The sequence below is a fragment of the Haliaeetus albicilla genome, chromosome Z (assembly GCF_947461875.1).
Source record: "Haliaeetus albicilla chromosome Z, bHalAlb1.1, whole genome shotgun sequence".
Lineage (NCBI taxonomy): Eukaryota > Metazoa > Chordata > Aves > Accipitriformes > Accipitridae > Haliaeetus > Haliaeetus albicilla.
In genome coordinates, this window is record NC_091516.1 from 27,208,728 (window position 1) to 27,230,051 (window position 21,324).

Genomic DNA, 21,324 nt, shown 5'->3' on the forward strand with positions numbered 1-21,324 from the left:
TGCCTCTAGCAAGAATACACATAAAATTATAGTAAAATATCTTAAAATTAGGAGAGCTGTTTAGAATGTAGCAATGTACAATAATAATTTCCTTCTGTTGCACAGTCCTGCAAAACTCGTAATCAGATAACAAGCATTTTCTATTAATAACATGTTTAACTTCACACCATCTCCTCCTTCACTCCCAATGAAAATTCTAGTTGCTTACTTGTTCACATTTTGAAGTTGAACAGTTAGGCTGGGCTCTCACAAAGAACATGCTGCCGATAAGACCCTCTCGTACTCGGCCAAAAAGAAAGAGACTACTTCAAATAAATTTAAATTTTCAATCATTCCTTCAGCTTTAATTGGAAGTAATTTTAAAAACCTGCTATAGCTTTTTTTTGATGGATTTTTGGCTTCTCTGGTGAACATACCAGCAGAAGAAATTCTTTCCTGTGCTGATGAAATCAGATTCTTTCCCTTCCACCTCTCAATTTCACAATGACTGAAATGTTGAAACAGGAGTTTCACCATTAGGCCTATAATCTATTGGTTACAAGTGAATTAGTTATGACCCATCCACTGAGTACAGGTTTGCTCTGTTGTTTTTGTTTCTCTAAGGGTCTGACCAGCAACACAGTAGTATCTCAAAATCCATTAATTGAAGTTTCTTCACTTTTAATAAGCTGTTACCCATACCAAAGAGGTTAGCAAAGCATATATGCTTTATGTGCATATATAGTGTTTTATATATATGTATATGTATATATTCAAAACATATGATTATCACCACAAGTTCAAAAGGAAACCACAGCTGCAACTAATCATTCCCTTCTATGCATTTCCTTTAGTGAGAAATGAAGCAAGGGGGTTCTGGTAAAGAATCAAGCTACCATCTTCATTTCATATTCAGTAAAGTCAGACTTTCCTTCCAATTAACTTTTACTGTCACAGTCAACCTTTCCAACTCATCATTATATGGACTAAATGAATGGAGAATTGCATTCTCCTGACATCTACCACTTAAGAAAATGCATCTTTTGCTAGTGCCACACTCAAAATATACAAGGTGATTTGGCTTTGTTTACTCTGAAGCTAGTCATTTGATAAAACAGATCCCTCAGCACATGATCTCTGTGCATATGTCCGCTTGTTTATTTTTCTGTTTTAATTGATGGCAATCATGTATATGTCCCATAAACTTCTTTGATTGGAATCTCTCCCTTCCACTTATTCTATGAGGACAATAAAGATTACCAACAAAGTAAACTATGGTAGGGTTGGAACTACAGATCTTGGAAAATAATTGGTGTAGATCAAAACTTGGCCCTCTGAAAGTCACATAGGAATTTTCACTCCAGCTCTAGCAATGCCAATGTTACTTCTACAATAAGACTTCTCCTTTTCCAGACACCTAGTTCTGTTATCCTAGACAACCCCAATGTGAAGCAGAGGGCCTGCAATGTTTAACACAAATTAGCCAAGATGACCTTTGATTTCCCAATAGTTTAGCATGCTGTTGTTCAAATGAGTAATTGGAGGCCATCATAACAAAGGCCAGCAGTGTTTGCATGTAACAAAGAACCAAGAAGTAATGATTAATTCCACCAGTGCACCTGAGGGCTACAATTAACTCATTTGTACAGCATCTGGCACAATTGGGACAGTAATGCCAAGCATGAATTCTGTCCAAAACAGAGGTAGTGATAGTAGTTTTTTCACTTTGGAGACAATACAAAAAATTTACATAATCATCAGGAAAAAGATAAAAGTCCTACATGGGATATGAAGAGTTTTTTCAATTCCTTTTTTTTCCTTTTGTTTTCCTATGTACAAAACGTAACAGGTTTATTTACTCTGGAATTTCAATTAAAAAGAACATGACAGAGATATCGTTAGCTTTTTTATATTGTTAATTTTTTTTAAGAAGTTTTCTTTAGTTATTTTTCTTACATCTGGCTTACATAAATCCTGGGTGAAGTGAAATGGAAAGGCATAGGCTCAGCTATACTGTCTGATATTGCTACATTATTTTTTTATTATTTAATTTATTTACTGATTTTTTTCTCATGCATTGTATGTAGACAGCTTGAAATTAAATGCAGAAATGCAACAAAGGACATGCAAAGTTACACATGGGTTAATTTTATTTTTAAAAATTTATTTGCTTAGCATACATGAAAACTTTACCTTTTTCATGATTAATCAAGAAAATAGAAACGTCTAGGCATTCTTTAACTTCAGGTGAATAATGGCAACATGAGATATTAATACCATTCACAATAAAGGTACTGGAAAAATACATTCCAGGTTACAGGTTTTCAGCATAACACATACGGACTAAGTACCATTCCACAGAAACCTCACTGTGTAAAGCCTGTATTTTATATAGACAGCTGAGGCAAATATAAAGACCTTCAGCAACAGGGCTTGAGTGCATTGCAGGACCATGAAACTTAGTTATCACTTCCACATAAAGCCACCAGGATGTTTTCATAATCCCCTTTGAGTTCATCCTGTCAATTTAAGTACAAAAAAACCCACAGTTGTTAGGATAATGGTCTCAAGTGAAATAAATTTCAGTAAGCATTCAATATACATGTACCAAACATTAGTCCTTCAACTAAATAAATTAATCACTTGGTAACACACGTGTTAGCCACAGACTGAGCTTGAATTGAGCACCCTCACTGAAGTTATTCATATGACCTGGAAATAAACACATGTATTTCCAGACTGAAGCAGAGGTAGGCAAGGCCAATAAAAATCCTGGGATTTTTTATAAATATATATATATAAAAAATATATATATAAATAAAGAAGAGAAGCACAGAGATTTCTATCCACCCAGGAGCTTTTCTTCTCTAGATAAAGTGTAAATGCCTTCCTTGACCAGTGATGTCCATTGTTCATTAATACTAAAACACAATACACATTGCATCTAGGGTTATCTCAAACACAAGCTAATAGTACAGTGATACTATATTCACTATAGGATCACTTACTCAGCCTGGAAAAGGTGGATAATATGCATTAAGTATGCAATGTAATTATTACATGCTATGTTTTCTCAAATTTAAACCTACTTTACAGAGATATTATGAATTGTTTAGTGTAGCCAAGCTACACTTCAAGCCATTTGGATGCAATCATCACTATGGAACACGATGAGATGATGTAGTTTACAGATCACACACTCTCATGGGAAGAATAAAAGTGATCTTTGGCACCTAACTGAAAAAGTAGCAGACACCAATAAAAATCAAAAAGGCATTTTGATACATGTAGGGAGTATGTTTCTACTCCAATCAAGATTTTTTTTTTTACTGGTGGTCTACTAGCCTTCACAAAGCTGCTTTGCAAGTTCAGCTTTCTTCAAAGCCCTCACTGGTTTACATTTTCTGGAAAATACATTGGGTAGTCTGTCCCCTTTAAGAAGACATTTTTGTTAGTTTAACACACTTACTTAAGTCACCTGGAAAGCAGGCCAAATAAATGTGAAGTGAACAAGCTATCTGCATGAGTACCTCAAATGTTAAAAACCAGTAGCCAGCTATATCAAATATCTCCCATAGAGCTGTCAGTGCAATCACCTCCAGTCTCCTGCCAATGCACCTTATATCTGCCCAAGTACAGTAACGTGGGGATACTGTAGTCTCCATTCAGCTCCTGGCTTCTACTGTAAGATGATATGCTGAGACATGTACCACTACTAACAAATTGCTATAGCTTTTGTGGCAAAAACATTGCCCCAGAAAATGAATTAGTTCTACCAGCATGTGGGTCATTGGGAACATGAGTTACTCAGCTACAATGAGTTACTCAGGATGAATGGTGACTGAGGAGCAGAAGAGTTAACAAACCCTTACTGGACTTCCAAAATCATTTCATTGTTTTGCATTCCATATGTCACCTGAGAGAAAACCTACCATAATGGCTTGGCGGAGAGAAGTGCCATACAGCCTCTTGTAATAGCCTTTGATCTCATTCATATCCACTTCATGTCGTGAAACCATGATTCTGATGAGCTCTTTGTGCCGTGTCCCTAAGCCCTGTTAAAAGAAAAAGGAAAAGAGAAAAAAGGAAAAAAAAAAATTAAAAAGAAAGAAGGAAAAAGAAAAAAAAAGAAGAAAGGAAAAAGAAAAAAGAAAGAAAAAAAGGAAAAGAGACAAAAAAAAAAGAAAAAAGAGGCTACTTATGTCATTGAAACATTTTAAATCAAGGTTCTGTGTGTTAATCCATCAGACTTTGTGCCCACGTCCTATTCCTTTAAGATGTCTCATAAGGGCATCCTCTCATATCCCCCTTCTGTTCCCTATGAGCACAATTCACTTCTGACAAACTACCTCCACCCCCGGATTTTTTTTATGCATTTCTTTTAGCTGTTTCCTAAAAAGAGGGATGTCCTTCACTGTGCTTGCTAGACACCAGAGACAACCTAGACTTCACTGCCACATTTTATTATTTGTAATAGTGCAATGAACTGTATTTTCACAATGTTTCACTCAATTTTTCACATACTGCTCCTACCCACATCACAGGAGTTATGAAAATGCCTGCATTCTAGACTGTTTCAGGATCTCCAGCTGCCTCACTCAACTCAGGTTCCAAATTTTCCAGAACCATGGATGTCTTGTCAAAGATTAGGCTTCTACAAGGTTCTTGTCCAGATCTGTAATTACTTTCCTATTTACTTTTCACTAGTGTTTTTCTTGTTTCATGAAAAGAAAAGTTCCAGTTAGCTTTCTGTCACTGTCTAGAGTAAAAGATGTATGTGTGGAAGGACAGATGCTTTCCTGAACACACTATAGCAAACAGAGAACTCCTCCTATGAAAAGACACTCAGAAGTTTCAAAGGAAGGAACAGAAGGAGTGATAGAAATACACTGAATTTCCTTCTGCAGTCCCTTTTCATCACACAAAGGGCTTAAAAAGCTCTAGCTAGCTTGTTATATTTCAGCTTACAAAGCACCCAAGTTTACAAAGACAAGTTCTTTCTTTAGGTTACCTTCATCGCCCAGTGGAGTTTTTCAGCAAAGAAGGCTGGCTTGCTTGTGGCACACTTCACTGTAACAAAACAATGAGATCAGGTCACATCTGTTATATATGTAACAAGTAAAAAAAGGCAGAAGTATGGAAAGAAAACACTTAAAAAGCAGTTTCAGTGTTCCTATCAGCATATCCTATTTATCTACTTTTTTGTTACCTGTCTTCAAAATATGGGAAAAGTAGCAGTTCCTTTTGTCGGCCTATTCAGAAAGCAATTTGGTCAGAGAGAATAGTTACTGTGAAGACAAGACTTTGCTTCCTAGTTTATTGCCACAAAACAAGATAGATGTTGCCATTCCCAAAAAGAAAATGTGAAAGCATTTGTGTCTTCTACAGCAGAACTGGAGGTTATGATCTGATGCTTTGTAAACCAAGTTATACTAAGTTTTTGCCCTCCACTTCTGGCATTAAGAGGGATCTGATGGGACTCATTCTTTTATCCAAAGCACGCTTGACTGTGATACAAAAGCTGAGAACAAGATGGGTGTCTGGCTCCTGATTCCATCCCTGGTCCACTAATAAGAGTGATTTAAGTGAGTCACTGCCTCGCCTTATTGTTCATGAGGAACAGTAACATTAAGACACTCAATATGCACCTTTATCAAGAACCTTATAAGAACATTTTCTTGAAAAAAACTGCAGAAGGAAATTTGTTATATTTTTAACAATCATATATTATAAACATCTTTGAAAAACAAAATTTAGAGACGGGTGGTTTTGGTTTTGGTTTTTTGAAGACAAGTTTAAAACCATGGATTTTTGATACAAATTGTGCCTGTTTTGACAGCTCTTTTTGCATATTGACTTCTTGTAAAGGTCTTTCTATGTTGATGACACATCATCATGTGTCACACGATGACACATGACATTAATCAATTAAAAGAGCATTCTACATAGCAGGAGAGGTATTTCTACGTATTCATCAACTTTAGCTGGCTTTAAATAACTCAACTAAATCACTATGTTCAGACTAAATTTTCCACAGTATTATTTAGCAAGTTTCTCAATGAAGCAAAGTAAGCCTAGAATGGTTTCCTATCAGAGCAAGTACAACAAGTAGAAGGTAGGTTTCCATATGGTCAGTATATATAGTAGGTTACAATCTCCAGAACCACTTACCAAGGGCAGTCAGGCAGTTCTCAATATCACCTTTCAGCTCCAAATCCAGTACCTTGTTCATGTCATGCTTGCTGTATTTGGTATATTTCTGAAAGACTAAATAAGGGAAGAAAACTCAGTGAATAGTGATGAAAGTATAGTATTCTCCCTGCATTGCCTCTGCCTTATTCTGCCCTCACTGCTGCAGCAGTGCACACAGATGACTGATTGTAGGCCATCTTTCTCATTTTCTTCAGCCACCACAGTGTAAAAAGCAGTGTTACGGGATGGACTGGTGGAGTCAGCATAAGGAATGGAACTTTGTTAGGATGGTAAAGTTCATGTTCCCATTGGTAAGGATAGAGGTAGTCCAATGACTCCACCAGAACCTGTGATATTAGATGCTATCCCTGTACCCAGGGCAAACTGGCTGAGAAGCAAGACCATGTTGGGAGCATTCAGAACCCTTACCACACTGATCCCTTGTCCTTGTGATCACTAGCCATGCGAGACTTCATGGTAATGGTTATGTTAACAACCTAAATGATATTTCTCATTACTAGTATGGAAAGAACAGCCAAGCTGCCAACTGCACCCTTAGTCAGCAAGCATGTGTCCAATTACAAAGACCTGTGTAGCAGTCAGAGTCAGTCCTTGATAATCTATACCTTCTCTGAGTTCATGAGCAGGCCATGTGCAAAATACCATTCAAGTGAAGCACAAAGTTTCATCCAACATACCCCTTCGGAGATGTGGGTAGCTTCTTGCAGTAAGAACAGTAATAAAGACATCAATATCTGTTCCTTTCCTTTTCTCTCCTGCTTCATACAAGACCTGTCATAAAGAAAAGAAAGTAGTAGAGTTAACATCAGTGTAATAAAACAGAAATACTGTACTTCTGAGGCTACCAGCCAAAGGTAGTCCATTGCTTATCAGTAATGAATTCTCGCCCTTAACACAATCCATAACAAAATTCTACACAACCTCAAACTAATTCTAGCTCTATCAAGTAATACTTCATACTTCACTTATGTCATAACAGTACCTAGAGAACACTATGCAGCTAGAAAACATATTTTCAGACATTTTATGATCACCATCTCGCTCTCCTGGGTATATTACATACTTCAATGAAGATATTTTTCATATATCATGATATCTTTATGGTCTGCATGGGAGTTTAGGACTGCTAGGCTTTCTTCAGACAAACAAAATTTTTTCTGATACTAACTGGACAAATGTGAAGGAGAAGCCTAGGCAGCAAGTACTCCATGTCTCTCCAGCAGTGATTTTAATGGAAAGTAAGAACCAAATCAGTCTCCTTATTTTCCTCACCTCCTCAAACCTCTCTAGAAGTAATAAAGACCTCCGCACAACAGCAAAGAACATTTAACAATGCTCTTGTTACAGCAAGAGAAATAGTGTTGAACTTCTAAGCTTAAACAGAGTATTAATTCACCGACCTTTCATATCCAGGGCTGATGACAAAACTAAACTCCTTCTGAAGCAGGAATAAAAGCAGTATTGCTCAATGGCCTTCTCTTGGTTGCATTATTAAAAAATCAATTTAAAGCCAATCTACATTTAAATTGCAAAAGTGATGTAATATTTTAAAGATGAAGACTCAGAAAAGACAGCTAAAGTTTACCAAGATTCATACTAATGGTGAAAGAAATAAGGGAAAGTTCAGTTGTTTATTTTAGAATTATTCAGAAAATGACTGTGAGGTTTACCCAGTAATCTTGACAGGTTCATCACTGTAAAGCAATAGCTATAGCTAACATGCTGCAGGGTTCACGCTGGTCAAGATATGGTAGCTGGTTCTGCACTTTCATGGGTACACCCTTATCCCTCAATTCAAGAACTGTGTTATAAACAAAAGGAAGATTGTGTCTAATTTCTCCAATTCTTGACCTCTACTTCAAATACTCTGCACACTTTACATGAACTAGAAGAGGTCTTTCAGAAATGTTTCTGAAGCTAGATATTAGGGTGAAGATTTGATTTCCTTCAGATAGGGAAGCTTAAGTGAACTTTGTAAAATAGTATCACCTCAGAAAAGTTTGCTACATAACATACAAATCTCTGTTAGGTCTGCAGTGCACAAAATTCAGGTAGAACATTTGCAGCCAAAGTTTGTTAATCTCAAGTAAATCAGATGAAGAAGCTCTGCAGAGTGCCAAGTATGATCTTACCCTGGCATCGTTGTCAGCAAGCTCATCATTCACATAAGAATCTTCAGATCGGTCAGCCTACGTAAATAAATAAATAAATAAAATTTCATTGGTACTCAAAATCATTCAGTTTCAAAGTCATTCAGTTCACCAAAATTCAGCATTTTAGAGTTCTGCCCTACTATTCTCATACCTAACTTAATACACAATTGCAGATAGATACAGTTATGTCAATCATTCTTTGAATAAAGCTATTGTATTTGTAATCAATCAGAGCTTATGTTTCTAAGGCCATCAGGAACTTATTTTTGAAGTCCTGCATTAAAATCCACAGGACATATTGTTACTTAATGTGAAGTTAGAGGCTTAGAAGCTGTGATTTGCTCCCTGATGACCATTCAATAGACTCCATTCAAGTTGATTTTAAACCAAAAACCGAAAAGAAAAACCATGCACAGGGATATATAATAAAATGTACAAGCTTTATATATCTGTACTCAACAACCACAGAATCAAATATTTATGCATTTTAAAAAGGTCTTTTTATTGGGCAGCTCCAGTGTTTAATTTACTCTGCTTTTGAACATAAATTCACAAAACACTTTGTCTACTTGTTAGCTCCCTGTCCCATTATCTAACTACTAGAAACATATTTTAACAGCAAGACAAAAAGTTTATTTCTTTAACTGTAAGTATTTCTTCTTTTTCTATTTCTAGTCAATTGACATGACATTATGTCTGTTGTTTTTTCAAGTGCTTACAGACAGTTACCACAACAAAAAAAAAAAATCTTAAAACCATAGCTGATAAACAATAATAAACATCACTGTTTTTTAAAATGCATTTGAGATAAAATGTCATTATAGCTTTTTAAGAACATTTTCATATGGTCTAAGATATTGTCATGGTTTAACTCCAGCCAGTAACTAAACACCACAAAGCTGGTCACTCGTTGGGAAGGGGGAAAGAACTGGGGAAAAAAAAAAAAGTAAAACTCCTGAGTTGAGATAAGAACAGTTTAGTAGAACAGAAAGGAAGAAACTAATAATGATAACAAAAACAATAATAAAATGACAGCAATAATAAAAGGATTGGAATATACAAAACAAGTGATGCACAATGCAATTACTCACCACTCGCCGACCAATGCTCGGTTACTTCCCGAGCTGCCCCCCCCAGGCCAACCTCCCCCAGTTTATATACTAGGCATGACATCATGTGGTATGGAATACCCCTTTAGCCAGTTTGGGTCAGCTGTCCCCCCTCCCAACTTCTTGTGCCCCTCCAGCCTTCTTGCTGGCTGGGCATGAGAAGCTGAAAAATCCTTGACTTAGTATGAACACTGCTCAGCAACAACTGAAAACATCAGTGTGTTATCAACATTCTTCACATACTGAACTGAAAACATAGCACCGTACCAGCTACTAGAAAGAAAATTAACTCTATACCAGCTGAAACTGGGACAGATAAATAAGTAAAAATAATGCAAGGAAATAAATATTACATAAAGAGTCTTGACAACATTGATTTTTTATTACAGAAAATGTCACTCAAAATGCTTAAGCACAGCATACCTTGGCTAGAGCAACCAAAGCCTTCTGAAAGTCTCCAGATGTGTCAGAGATAATGTCTTGTGTCAGATCTCTCTTCAGAACTGAAATCAAAAGAAAAAGTATTTGTAGTTTGTTTTAAAGTTACCAACTAGGTTGACTAGATGATGTTTAAAGGTCCCTTCCAACCCAAACCATTCCATGATTATATGATTTTTTCAGCCTTTTCTTAATTTCCCACTTAGATATGCCCACTAGAAATACAGTTTTCTTACTTTCTCTCATTTAACTTCAAGAGAAGGGGTATATTTGTAACACATCATCTAATCCCTGAGATGTGCTGTGAAATTGGAGGCTAAATCCAAAATCTGCTGAAAAAGTCCTTCTCTAAGGTCTTCTGGGTGGCATTGTCTTGGCCTCTTGCTTGTGAAGTACAAAAAAAGCTTGAAAGTTTTTCTGAGCCATTTTTCTTTCAATATTATTTCTAGTTGTTCTTATCAGCACTGAACTCAATCACAAAACTTTTCTGAAAAAATAAAACTATTAATTTGGGCTTCTAACTGAGACTATTTGAATGGAAATCTCTTGGAAAAGTTAGTCTATAATCTCAGAAAACATGATTTAATTAAACAACACTGATTGACTGCAGTAAACTCTTCATATATAAGAGATACCACATTACATTTTAGTTACCTCTTCAGAGATTTTCCCCCTTTATTCCACTGTTTGCTCCCACTGCTAATGTTATCTGTGTTGCTAACTCAAAAAGCTTTTCTTTCAAGCCCGGTAAGATCTTAACGAGTCAGCCAAGGCTTCATTACAAATGAAGAAAAGCAGCTGGGTTTTGCTTGCGTTCTAGAAAGCATCTAAATGCATGACCCATTCCCTGAGATATCTGCATTTCTGGCAGTGATGGTGTGCCTTTTCCTTCTGTATTGAGATCTACGTAAGTCAGGAAAAGTCAGTATAACCTCCCTCCCCTGCAACTCTTTTAATCTTATGTGAAGCTTCACTTGGCCTCCTCCAATGTCATCTCAGCTTCTCATATTGAGAAGTGGGGCTGTGACTGTAAAGTGTCTGCTATATTGTATGTATGTTATACCATTAATACTTCTTTCTTGCTCTGACTTACCTTCTTTGTAGTATCTGCTGGCTTCTCTGATCTCTCTGTTGTTTCTTGAGGCCAGAATCTCGATTAAGGTATCTTCATCAGTTCCAAGCCCCTGATAAAAGTGATTGAATTTTTAAGAATGTTATTTGATACAGCAAATTTAAAATTTAGAGGAACAGAAATAGAGATGACAATCATGGACTTTTCTTTGAAGGCCCCACATTGAGCAAGAAAGAAAAAAGAAAAACATTGTGCTTCCATACAAAATTGTTATTTCAGCTCTTGTGGAATTAATTTTTTATCACATTTAATATCATTGATACCCCAAAAAAGTGCTAAAAGGACTAAGCAGTGCACGTAAAAGATAGGAATGTAAAATTTATGAAGAAAAATACCCCTTTCCCTTTTTGTTTTTTCTTACATAAACATGTATATAAACACTATGGCTTTCTACCACTTACATCAGCAACCACTTTTCAGAAGGCAGAAAGAGTTCATTCTCACTAAAGAATCTCCTCCAACCCTGAAATTCAGTGGAGATTGCTGGGTCTTGTTCTCAGAACTGGGATTACCAGTACAGATTTATTTTACAAAATGGGGTTAAAAGGAAGACAATATGCAAGCTTTGAAATCCAAGTCCAGTGTCATTTACAGGCCCTGAAAATTATTTATGTTACTTAGGAAAGTTTTTCTCAATTTTTGCCTTACCTTCATAGAGGCTCTTAATTCCTCAGCATCAAACTGAGCTGGAGTTTTGAGCAGAGCTACAACAACATCTTCCAGGTGGCTTTTCAAAACTTTTTTCAAGGCTTCTTCCAGACTCTGTGACAGCAAGAATAAGAAACACACTAAGCTAATGAATGGTAAAAAGCTGCTGTTCTGCTACAGTCCAGAAATTAGTCTGATGTCTGATGAATCTTAGTCTACATCATTCTTTTAACTACTAGAAAGAATTACAAAGCCCTACTTGAAATTTTTTATTTGTCACTTTTATGTTAATCAAAGTGTCAGGGTTTTTCACTAAGTATTCAGGAATGCATTCACACATTGCAGTTCAGCCATATTCACCTATTTACAGTATCAGAAGAAGACTCAAAACAGGCTTCTTTTTTTTAAGAGAAGGTAATACTATATTGCTGTTATGATTATGACTAAGTTGCTTATCTGGGTAATATCTCAATTCATCCATTTATTGCATAAAGGATACTGAATATGCAGTGGAAACTCTGTGGACATAGTGTAATATCGCCCTACACAAAACTGCAAGTCCTGAAGTTAAGATTTGGGCTATATTCTAATTTGACCAAAATTTAAGTTCAAAAATAACCCCAATGTGATTTATTCTGTCTCCTATCTGGAAATGCTCAGTACTCTACTTTGTTACATTAAAAGTTACAGCCCTGTTTTCTACCAAGTATGTGTCCAGGTTGTGGCTGCAAGAGTGAGAAGGTCAACCTACTTTGTCAGGATACCTAAAACAACAAGATTATTTCAGAAGTAAGCACTATGTCCATAGTTAGTTCTATTCAGCTTTTGGCAGTGTGCCAGGAACAAGGGTATCTAATAATCTAACAGCATTAGTCTCCCTATGTCTTTGAAGTTATATTTTAATTTAGGTCTTTACAAAATGTCATTGCAAGGATGGAGCTACCTCTGAGGGCAGAGACAGCTGTGAAAACCACAGGTGAGGTTTCCTGAATGGAAACAGGAAATCTAGGCTAAAATAAGATATTAGACTTATTTTCTAAATTGGCCTTTAAAAGTTATACTCAGAGGAATCACTTTCCAGGGAGCAAATGCTCTGTAACTGGTATGCCAACTGTGCAATTGTAATTTCAATATAGAGTTACAGGTTCAAATGGAGAAAATTTGTTATAGAGAAAAGAGAGAGCAATTAAAACCTTTTCCAGAAACATGCAGTAATTTCCAAGCTTCTCAGTTGCAGGGACTAGCAGTTTTACCACTCAGAGGTAGAATAACACTGCCCCTGTACATCCATCCCTATACCAGTGTCGGTACACTTGTGGAACAGTGTTATGGTCCTACAACTTTCCTATCCTATTTAGTATTCTATCTGGACTTAAATATTTGGAGAGATGCCTCCAAGTCCCCTTCTCTATCCGTCCCTTTCTCTCAGCTGACTGTGTCCCATGTGGTAGTGAAATTTCTGCACTCCCAGTGATTTAGTGATTTAAAGGATCTCTAGGTCATTCAAAGGCTGGAAAGTCAGAACTTCAAAATCTTTCCTTTTATTTCAAAACAGTGGCGACCTTATTCAAAGGCTCAGAACTGGCAATGTAGTTGCAGAGTATTATCACTCTGTCATGGTTTTCACAAACTACAGAAGGCAGAAGACTGTAATTTTTTGTTCTATGAAGCTAAAGCTGTATGTATCATCTGAGCCAGGAGCAACATTGATATTCTAGGTGTAAATTTAAGCTTGGCCTGAATGAATATACTTTACCTTTCCTTTAGCCTGCTGATAGGCAGCTTTGATCTGCTGACGCTGAGCATTTGTTCTTTTAGTCAAGATGTCAATGATGGTGGCTTCATCCACACCTATGAGTCACCAAACAACAAAACATCTAATATTTCCACTATATTAGTGCATCATTTAGCCAAATAATAAATTTTTTTTGTTGTTGTTATTTGCTTTATGTCTTATTTTGATTTCTTGACACACTGAAGTTTAACCAACAGAAAAAACGTAATCATCTACTGACTTACAATTAGTGATGTAGGAAGAAACCAAATAAATAGATTCCCACAGAATACAGAAACCTATGTATCTGCAGTTTCACATAGAAAGTTTTAAAGTGTTCTGAGTGAAGAACTTACGCTACCAAATAACTAAAAAAAAAAAAAAGAGTTAGATGGCACACTCATTTAATTTCAGAAAGTCAAATTGAAAAAGGTTTCGAAGCACAGGCAAAGTGCCAAATGTGATTTCATTAAAAGAGAGAAGCCCAATAGAAGCATACACTACATTGTCAGCATATTCACTGCCTCTTGTAGGGATTTTATGGAAATCAAATCAAAAAGTAAAAGTATGATATGTTATAATATTTTTTTATTCTCTAGAAATTAAATTTTTACAACCTTCCTTCAACATATTCAAGAACTTTAATGTAGTATTAAGGTCTGAAATCCTAATACAACATCAGGATATCAAGAGAAAGAAATTCTTTACCAAGTGGCATAATTTAATGTATTGCCAAGCTTTTAAAAACAGACGCACCTTTCCTTCTTGCCATTGCCTCTCACTCTGGTATTTTATTCAGTACTATTCTCAAAATTTCATAAGGAAGAGTCCTAATGTAGCAGGTAAAATATTTACTACTCCTACCCTTTACAGTAATAGCTTTGTCCAAAGCAACAACATCAGCTGATGGATCGAAGTTAGGGTATGACTGTACTCCATGGCCACCTTTTGAACTTTTCTGCACAGGGAAAAAAAAAAAAAAATTGCTCATTCCAAAGAATATTTTTGCAAAGAAGCAGTTTTAGATGACTAAATAAACCGTGTATTTGGTACTGCCTATTATAGGACTATCAAGGAACATACAAAGTTTTGTAACTACAGAGAACTAAACAGGCTCAGTAATGGATATGCATTGGATCTATTCCTTTTACACCTCTTATATTAAACAGAAAGTACTTCATATATTTCTTCAGGTACCTGAAGACCTATTTCTCAGAGTAAGTTGGATTCCACAGGAAAATACTTTTTAACTGTCACGTTAAGCAATTATGTCCAAATTTTAAAGGCTCTGAAACCACAAGTATATCCTACAGACACTGCCAGTAAAGTGCTACTGATTTCTTTGCTTATCTTACACAAATTGAATCTTCATCACATTAAGTGACTTCTCAGCTGATCCATTTCTAAGGCTACAAGCACTTCTTGCATGCAAGAACTTGGAGAAGAGTTCAAGCCTAATCCTACAAGGAAGTGAACTGTTACCCAACTTCTTTGAAACTTGAGACATAAGCCACACTTTCTTCACAGACATTATCTACTGGCTGTCTTTGGTGAGTCCACTCCTAGATGGACACTCCCTAGACAGCATCTAAAGGGCTCTGGGAATAACGAGGGATGATGAATTCCACTACATGACAGGTTGTGTGGCTTGCCCTAAGTCAGCTACATGACAAATCAAGTTACTGGTAGGGCCTATAACCCAACAGCACTACCTAGCCAAAGCCTACTTCTTTTACAGAAGCTATGAAATGTCCCAAGATTCTTGGATGCAATATTTATATGAAATTCCCATTAGTTTATATATTTATATATATATATATATATATAAATATTTATATATTTTTATATAGTTTTTTATTAAAAAATCCCCAGTAGTTTAGCTAAACTTTTTCAGAATCACCTATACTCTTTCTCCTTTTTCAACAACTCATTATTTTATTTTTTTTAAATCCTTTGCTGCTAAAGTTAAATATCACAATAGAAATGGCAAGGTCTTATGGATACATGTTTTACATACAGCATTCTGTATTGAATTTTGTACACTTCTAACATCTGATAATTAAATATTCAACTCCCTACACAATTGTATCACTAGGAGTTGTAAGACAGCATGGGGACTGCATACTTAAAGCAGTGTCTTGCATACTTTTGAAAAAATCACTGTGACTTGGGTGATAAGACAACAGAGGAATGGGACTTGTTCACTGCCTGTTTCCTAGGCACACCAGGTTAGTCTTTGTATAGTGGTTTCCATGACAAACTTATCAACTAGCAATAGAAAACTGTCTGTAACCACCACAACCAGAATGACTCAGAATCCTGGAAGTGCAAAGGGAATAGGATGGTGGAGCCAAAGGTTTATGCAGAAAATGTTGTGGAATCAAAATTACAAAATCCAAAAAGGTCCAGAGCAGAAAACTTTATTTACTGAAATTTGCCCCCTATATTCAATTTTTTTCAATATGAAAGTTCTTTCAGGATCTCCTGGGACATCACAGTGTACTGCTTTACCTCTGCTGACAGTCATTTCAGTATCTTAATCAACTTCATTACCGCAAAGACTCTCCACGTCATCCTAGTGCAATAACTCTTGACTTCTCACCACCATAAGCCTCCCTTCTAAACAGTATCAGTACTGATCATCTGAGTTGGTTTATTACAAACCATGACTCTTTCCGCCATAAGCATAATATATGATATAAAAACTAGGACATACAATAGTGACTTTAGTTCCTCCTTTACATTCCTGGGCTCCAACTCATGGCTTCCTGTACTTCAGCTTACAAGTCTCATGTACGTCTTCTGAACACGTTCTTACACATTCACACACCTGTGCCTCAGATTACTACTTTAAAGAGGACTACTTGAGTGAATCAGTGATTAGCCACTGGGAATTACAATTTCATTACAGTAACTAGTTCTGCCTAGGAATTGATAACTAGACTGATTTGTGCAAATAAGAGTAATTTTTCATCTGATAGAAGACTTAATAGGTTATTAGATTACATTAGATTATATGCTGCAATAAAATTGGGTTCCAGTTCTAATTCACTGCAGTTTTGCCATTGTTTGTCCTCCGTTTGAGTATATGAAAGACGTTTGGTGGCCTAAGCCTGTAAATCACTTCTAAAAGTACTTGAAAATAAGCATGATGCTCTCAAAAGGTGATAATACTTACAATACATTCCTGCTCCTGATTTTCCATGAACCATGCCTGTTTCAGAAATTCTGATACCATAGCCATGTTGACAGAGTTTCTGGGAAGAGATGCATCAAGTTACAAACCATTTTTCATCAAGTTACAAACCATTTTTAATCATTTTCAGCACCAGTGCAACTCAAGGTTTCCCACTCTCAAAATCCTTTCTCTTGAAATATGATACAGAGGCGTTAGCTTCCCAAACAGTAATTGGTCTGTTCTATTGGAAGCAGGTAACATTTATGTTTGGCAGGTTACACAATCCTCCACAACTGCTTGCTCACCCCTACACCCTTAGCTACTTGCAGAAGTTTTAGATTAGAAATAGAACAGTAAACTGGCTGGACTATTTGCTTATTTGCTATGGCAATACCTAAGCATTAGTATTGACTTACAAAGTGAAGTTACCAGAAACAAATTAAAGTCTGTCTTTCCCCATTAGTTAAGGTATCAGCTATGCCCATTTAGCTTACTGAATATTTGATTCTGTTTAAATTCAGTGGTAAACAAGTATTCTTGTCTGATCATTTACTGAAGTTGGAGCTCTTGTGTGTTATGTTAAGGCAAAAGATATTCCCTTGTTAAATATACTCTCAGGTAATTTCTTTAACTAGCCCCTTCCAAAGGAAGATGAGTAAAATCAGACAGTTTCACCTACACTGTTCCTTATTTCTTACATATTTCCTACAATTCCTACAAAAGAATAGACCATTACCATTTAAGAAGGGAAAAAAACCAAAACTAATTTGGGGTTTTTACCATCAAAATGAAAATCAGTCCAGTTTTTCCATAAGATACCACGTAAAATGGAAAAAAAGACCAACAGTGTTGTGATTTGACATTGAGCACCCAAAAATAATGAATAGGTTGCTTCATAACAACTTTGGTGTGAGAAATAATCTGTTTGCTAATAGAAACAGAGAGAAGAAATTGATGTTTTATCAAATAAAGTATTTTTTGGTCTGCTCAAAATAGATATTTTTTCTTTCCCCAAAAACATACTTCCATAGCAAACTCTAGGGAAGGCTTGATTTTAAAGAACACATATAAACAATAAACTGAAGATAATGTTGCTGGATAAACTGGAATGTCCTTGAATCTAGTGTGAAGTGACAAGATGCTACTTGCAGTCTTGGGGTATAGATCATATAAAGTAGATCTTATACACAATACACATACTACAATACACATAAAAAATGATGTTGCTTATGCTGCAAACACACCTTACTTAGGCCCTGTGTCCCATAGGAAGGGCAAAAAGCAGTCATTTAAAGCAACACACACCTAGGACACAGCACTGTAGCTGTAGCCCAGCTGATTCTTGCCCTCATAGCAAAACTGTAAAATATACTTCCACATCCAGCTGTCAACAGCTACTTCCCGCGGTCCTCCTCCAACTCAGCTCCACCCTTCCCTACCCTCGCCAAGGCAGAAGCCACCTACACACCCTCTTCCCCAGAAAACTCTTACTTTCGTGCCCTTCCTTCAGCCCTGAGGGCACAAAACTCAGCTTTGCCTGTGATGCTAGAAAAACTGAAGCTGACTCCGAATCTGTATGTTACCTAGAGTAGGTCTCATCTGGGTAAATAATGGTCAGAATAGCTTGTAGGTTTTAAGGGCCAACTTTTATGCAGATGTCGTTTATTGAGGATCAGAAAAGCATACTTACATTGCTATTAAAACAAGCATTTTATAAAGCTGTTACAGTTAACTCCTGTACCATTCTTTATTGACAGAAGTATATGAGGCCAGACGAACTGCTATAGTATCTGAAGTTCTGCTGTATTTTATAACAGCACATATAAAGGCCATATGCAGCAGAATAAAAACATTTTAAAGTCTCCAGACTAGGTGTATTGAGTCACCAACAGTGACATGTACAGATATGTCTGTCGACTAATAGATTCACGGAGTGTATAATCATTTAACAAGTTCAGTCTCACAGCACCAGATCTGAGAAGAGGTAGGACCAAAGCTGCATTTTGGTTGATAGAGCAACACTTCCCAGGGAGAGCTGGCTGCAGGGAGGAGTGCTAACATCTCCATTTCTTCTGCCTGTCCCCATCCCCACCGGTCACATGCAGCATTAAAGGTTTTGCCGCTCTTCTGGATGACTAGAGCAGAAGGCTGCTAGCCTACACTAAATTGGGTTTATTCAGCCTCTAAACCTTTATGTCTATCCTAATTTAAATTAGAGATACAATAAAGGAATTCTGTGCCTTAAAAACTAAGGGTTTTTTTCCCTTCTTTTTGAAATAAAGACACTTTGGCATACAAATTTATCTATTTCCATATAGCAAACAAATAACAGTTTTAATAGAAGTCAAAGTAGGCAATGGCACTTCAGAGGGGCTAAAGACCTTACTCTGCTTGAATTGGCTCAGAAAGTTAAGAAACCATCTTACATACAAAACTGTTTGCCTGTTTTATAAGAAACTATGGCTAATAAGAAAAAAGAAAACTGGAATCTAGGAAGACAGCCAGGCCCCCTGACAGAGTTGAGGTCTCTCCCCATGCTTTGACTCACATCAGTCTAAAATGCAGACAGCTCTTGTAAACAATACCTAGATCCAGGAGGAATAAATTCAGTCACAATATGATTTTAATTTAGTATGAAAAGGACTGGAAGAACTGATGGCCTTCTGCTGTATATTTTCCTCTACTTTTGAGCTCAGGGCAAAGTCTATGAACAGGGAGAGGAAAAAATATATGTACCTACAGAGTGGTGCAAACAGAAGGTACTGTACAAAAGTGTGACACTTCTGGTTACTCCATACCAAATACCTATTTGAGAGTTACTCTGTTTACTAAAATATTGTCCAGGCCATGTGTCCCACTTCCCAAACTGGAATGAGTAGACATCCCATTTAAAAGGAAGGAGGATCAAGAACTTAAAATTACTCAGTTTGAAAAATATTGTGATTTTTATGCATTTTATCATTCCCATTTGGAATGATCAACATTGCAACTGGAGTGAAGAATCAAACAGAAGTCCAGACTGAAAACCCTAACTATTGCTTCACGAGAATTACTGCAGTGTTGCTTTCTGTCTGGCTCCCAGTCCCCAGGAGAAGCACCCTTCAAATGGACATACACAAATATTTAAGTTTTGAGAAAATATTCAATATTTATTGAAAATGTTTAAAGACACAAACTAGACTTTTACACTACAGACTGTGTCAAGTGACACCATTTCCCCATGCTTATTTAACCGTATCATGAACCGTATCAGATATATCATCTCTGGTTACTGTCCAATGCTAGCTGCCAGGATCTTGATGTAAATTAAGGTCATTACACCCTATCTGAAAAACGGGCAGTAGATTTAAAACAATAATTTATTTTACACTGCAAAGTCTACCAAATATGAAAGAAAAACAATCTCATCCTTGGAAAATTCAGTGGAAAGTTTTAGCAGAAAAACCCCCAGATGATACAGCCCTTACTTACATGGATTTGACTAAGTTCTTAGTCACAATAACAAGGTTTTGCTCTTACATTTCTAAAAGACTCATTTTCGTCACTTTCATGAGCAAAGACCCCTCCACAGTGCCAAAGCAGCAAACTGTTGGTGAAGTAACAACAGCTGTTTCCTTTTTTAAGTTTCCATACAAAGCACATTAGTTTTCCAGGAACGCCTGTTTTACTGCAGATTTCTACAGCAGACTACTACAAAGGCAAAGAGAAAGCATAGGAAACTGTCCACTGCAAATAAGTTGCTTTTAATCTTGTAAGCTTTTTTTTTCCCAATTCCTTACATGCACTAAATAAAAGCAGCAGTTGTCCATGTCTTTCCGTGTACATGACACATTTCAAAACTGAAAGAATTTCTCCTGCCCACAGCCATTTTCCCTTGCCAGCAAATCCAACCCACAGAAAATTGCACTAGGTCACTTGACAGATTGAGCATAAAATTTTTAAAAGTTTGTCATGTCTACAGAAAGCAGAAAACTATAAAAACCTACCTTCTTCCTCACAAATACTACTTTTCAGAGCAGCAGTCAGGAGTAAGGGAGCAAAGAGTTCTGGATGCTTTTATAGCACTGCGCGGGAGACCCCACCTAGCAACCAGAGTGTTTCCACAGTCCCAGCAACCATCTGCTCTTTGCAGCAGCTAAATCTGGATGCTGTCCAAAACACAGAACCACACAAAAAAAAGTCACTGCAAAACTATGTGCTGGAGAAAGAAGGAGCAGATTTCAGAAGGGAAAAGGTAACAAATGAGCATGCCTTAGTAGCTCTCCTCCCCTACCATGGTGACATCCCTCACTGCAGTAATTTGCCATGAATATTTTGGGATCATGAGATTAAAATGTTAAAAAACTAAACTTGAGTTACTCCCTTCACATTTTGACATGTCTGGTATAACTTCAAAGTGAATATATTAAAATATATCTTTGCTCAGTGAAACTTTGAGATAAAAAAGAGTGAAAAGTTGATGTGGCTTCCACTCTTCACTGAACTCTGGTGGCTATTAGCTCTGCTTCTTCTGCACATGATCCTGTGGCAGAAATACAACGTGCCAGGAATAAGACATGTCTAAAAGCTAATATTGATACCCTTTTTTTTTTTTTTTTTTTTTTGGTGGAAAAGAAATACCTGGAAACTGGCAGGCTTAATAGAAGGGCAATAGCTGGCACCTACATAATTAGAAAGAGGTCAAAACATTCAGATTAAAC

At 36.6% G+C, this 21,324-nt stretch overlaps 1 protein-coding gene across 1 annotated transcript; it reads right to left on the reverse strand.

Annotated features, from left to right (window-relative positions):
* Window positions 1-2,111: 2,111 nt before the first annotated feature.
* Window positions 2,112-20,748, reverse strand: ANXA1 (annexin A1). Its single transcript, XM_069777540.1, has 13 exons — window positions 20,611-20,748; window positions 16,625-16,703; window positions 14,311-14,404; window positions 13,429-13,523; window positions 11,673-11,786; window positions 10,986-11,076; window positions 9,878-9,957; window positions 8,325-8,381; window positions 6,870-6,963; window positions 6,151-6,246; window positions 4,991-5,049; window positions 3,912-4,034; window positions 2,112-2,498 (listed from the first exon to the last, which is right to left on the reverse strand). The coding sequence occupies exons 2-13, from the start codon at window positions 16,688-16,690 to the stop codon at window positions 2,439-2,441; spliced, it is 1,029 nt and encodes a 342-aa protein (XP_069633641.1). The 5' UTR covers window positions 16,691-16,703; window positions 20,611-20,748; the 3' UTR covers window positions 2,112-2,438.
* Window positions 20,749-21,324: the final 576 nt, after the last annotated feature.